The sequence below is a fragment of the Cynoglossus semilaevis genome, chromosome 12, assembly GCF_000523025.1.
Source record: "Cynoglossus semilaevis isolate Cse_v1.0 chromosome 12, Cse_v1.0, whole genome shotgun sequence".
NCBI classification, from domain to species: domain Eukaryota; kingdom Metazoa; phylum Chordata; class Actinopteri; order Pleuronectiformes; family Cynoglossidae; genus Cynoglossus; species Cynoglossus semilaevis.
This window is the reverse complement of record NC_024318.1, coordinates 5,369,473-5,370,949: the sequence shown is the minus strand read 5'-3', so window position 1 is coordinate 5,370,949 and position 1,477 is coordinate 5,369,473. Positions and strand designations below refer to the sequence as shown.

Below are 1,477 nucleotides of genomic sequence, written 5' to 3'. Positions count from 1 at the left end.
GCTCCTGGCTGCTGCCTCCTCTCACCTCCTGGTAATTATTCCTCTGAATAACACATCAGTCAAATCAGTGTCACGGGTTGGTGCATGTAATGAAGCCAGACTTGGTTTTTACCTCAGGCACCTCAAAGGGCACCTCCTGGCCATTAGCCTTCAGGATGTCTGCCAGCAGACGCAGGGTCCTCTCCCTGGGAATCACCGTGTCCTCCTGCATCTTAAGCCACACCCCCTCGGCCTTCTCCCAGTTGTTTGATTTCCCTGAGAAAAACAAACAGTTCAGCTCTACAAACAGAACCAGACACAACCTGCACGTTTGGGTTTCACACCTACAACTGCAGCAGACCAATCAGAGACCTCGTCTCCAGGAAACACACTGCGATGTGTGTGTGAGTGAGTGAAGAATGAGGGAAAAAAAACAAAATCCAGGAAACACACTGCGATGTGTGTGTGTGAGTGAGTGAAAAATGAGGAAAAAAAACAAAAAAAACACTCACCGTACAAGCGGAGCAGGTAGGAGAACATCTCATCTCTGTCACACTCAAACAGCTTGGACGTCATGTCCACCATCTGCTCCAGCGCCTCCACCTTCACACCAACAAACACACTTTGTCACCTCAGGTGGAACTTTTCTTCTTTTTTCCCTACTTGCTGTGTGTGTGTGTGTTTACCTTGTTGTTAACAATACATTTCTCTGCAAACCACTGCAGTCGTGAAGACTTGGCCCTCAGTCCTGGAGTCTGCACACAAGAGAGTGACTTTAAAAAAAAAAAAAAAAAAAAAGCAGCAAAAAAATACTCTTTGGAGTCGATCACTGCACAGACAGTTCAGCCGTGAGAGTTAGAACAAAAAGGAAGGATCTTTTACACCAGTGAATTTGTTGTATTCCATTCATATCTGTGATAAAAAATAAAGATGAACTGAATGATTTTGACACACGTTTTCAGTCAGATAAGTTTGACAGGAAGTGAACATGAAAATTGTCTGTGTAGGTTCTCAGTCATCCAGGTCATTTCATCCAAAAATAGTTACATCGGGGGCAACTGGACGGGGCAAAAAAACTCTTGGGTGAGACGTGAAACGTCTTAAAAAAACACCTTCTCCGTCCAGTTGACCTCGATGTAACTATTTATGAAAATGTTTCAGGAACAAAAACGATTGGCCTGAACCTGGACCTGGACTAGTTCAGTGAAAACATTTCTGTCCCCAAGGGTGGGAGGGGGGAGAGGGAGGGGGGCATGAGAGAAAATAATTGCGAACCACTGGTGTAACAGAAGGAGGAGAAATAATAAAAATAAAAAAGACCTGAAATTAATCTGAAAGAGGATCAACGCTGTTCACTTCACCCTGGATTTTCTCCTCGTGGCATGAGAGGGAGGAGAGTTTAGAGGAGATGAGCGTTGAGTCCTGTCCTCGTTCACTCCTGGTCTTTTAACCCCCCCCCCCCCCCCCCCCCCCCCCCCCCCCCCCCCCCCCCCCCCCC

At 46.5% G+C, this 1,477-nt stretch overlaps 1 protein-coding gene across 1 annotated transcript in view; it reads right to left on the bottom strand.

Moving 5' to 3' along the window:
- lrpprc (leucine-rich pentatricopeptide repeat containing) overlaps nt 1-1,477 on the bottom strand; it is a 39,410-nt gene that overhangs the window by 25,059 nt on the left and 12,874 nt on the right. The window contains exons 26-28 of the mRNA XM_008321636.2: nt 666-734; nt 492-582; nt 113-255 (exon numbers count right to left, since the gene is read on the bottom strand). Of these exons, the coding sequence (XP_008319858.1) occupies nt 113-255; nt 492-582; nt 666-734 (303 nt within the window). The remainder of the gene's footprint in view (nt 1-112; nt 256-491; nt 583-665; nt 735-1,477) is intronic.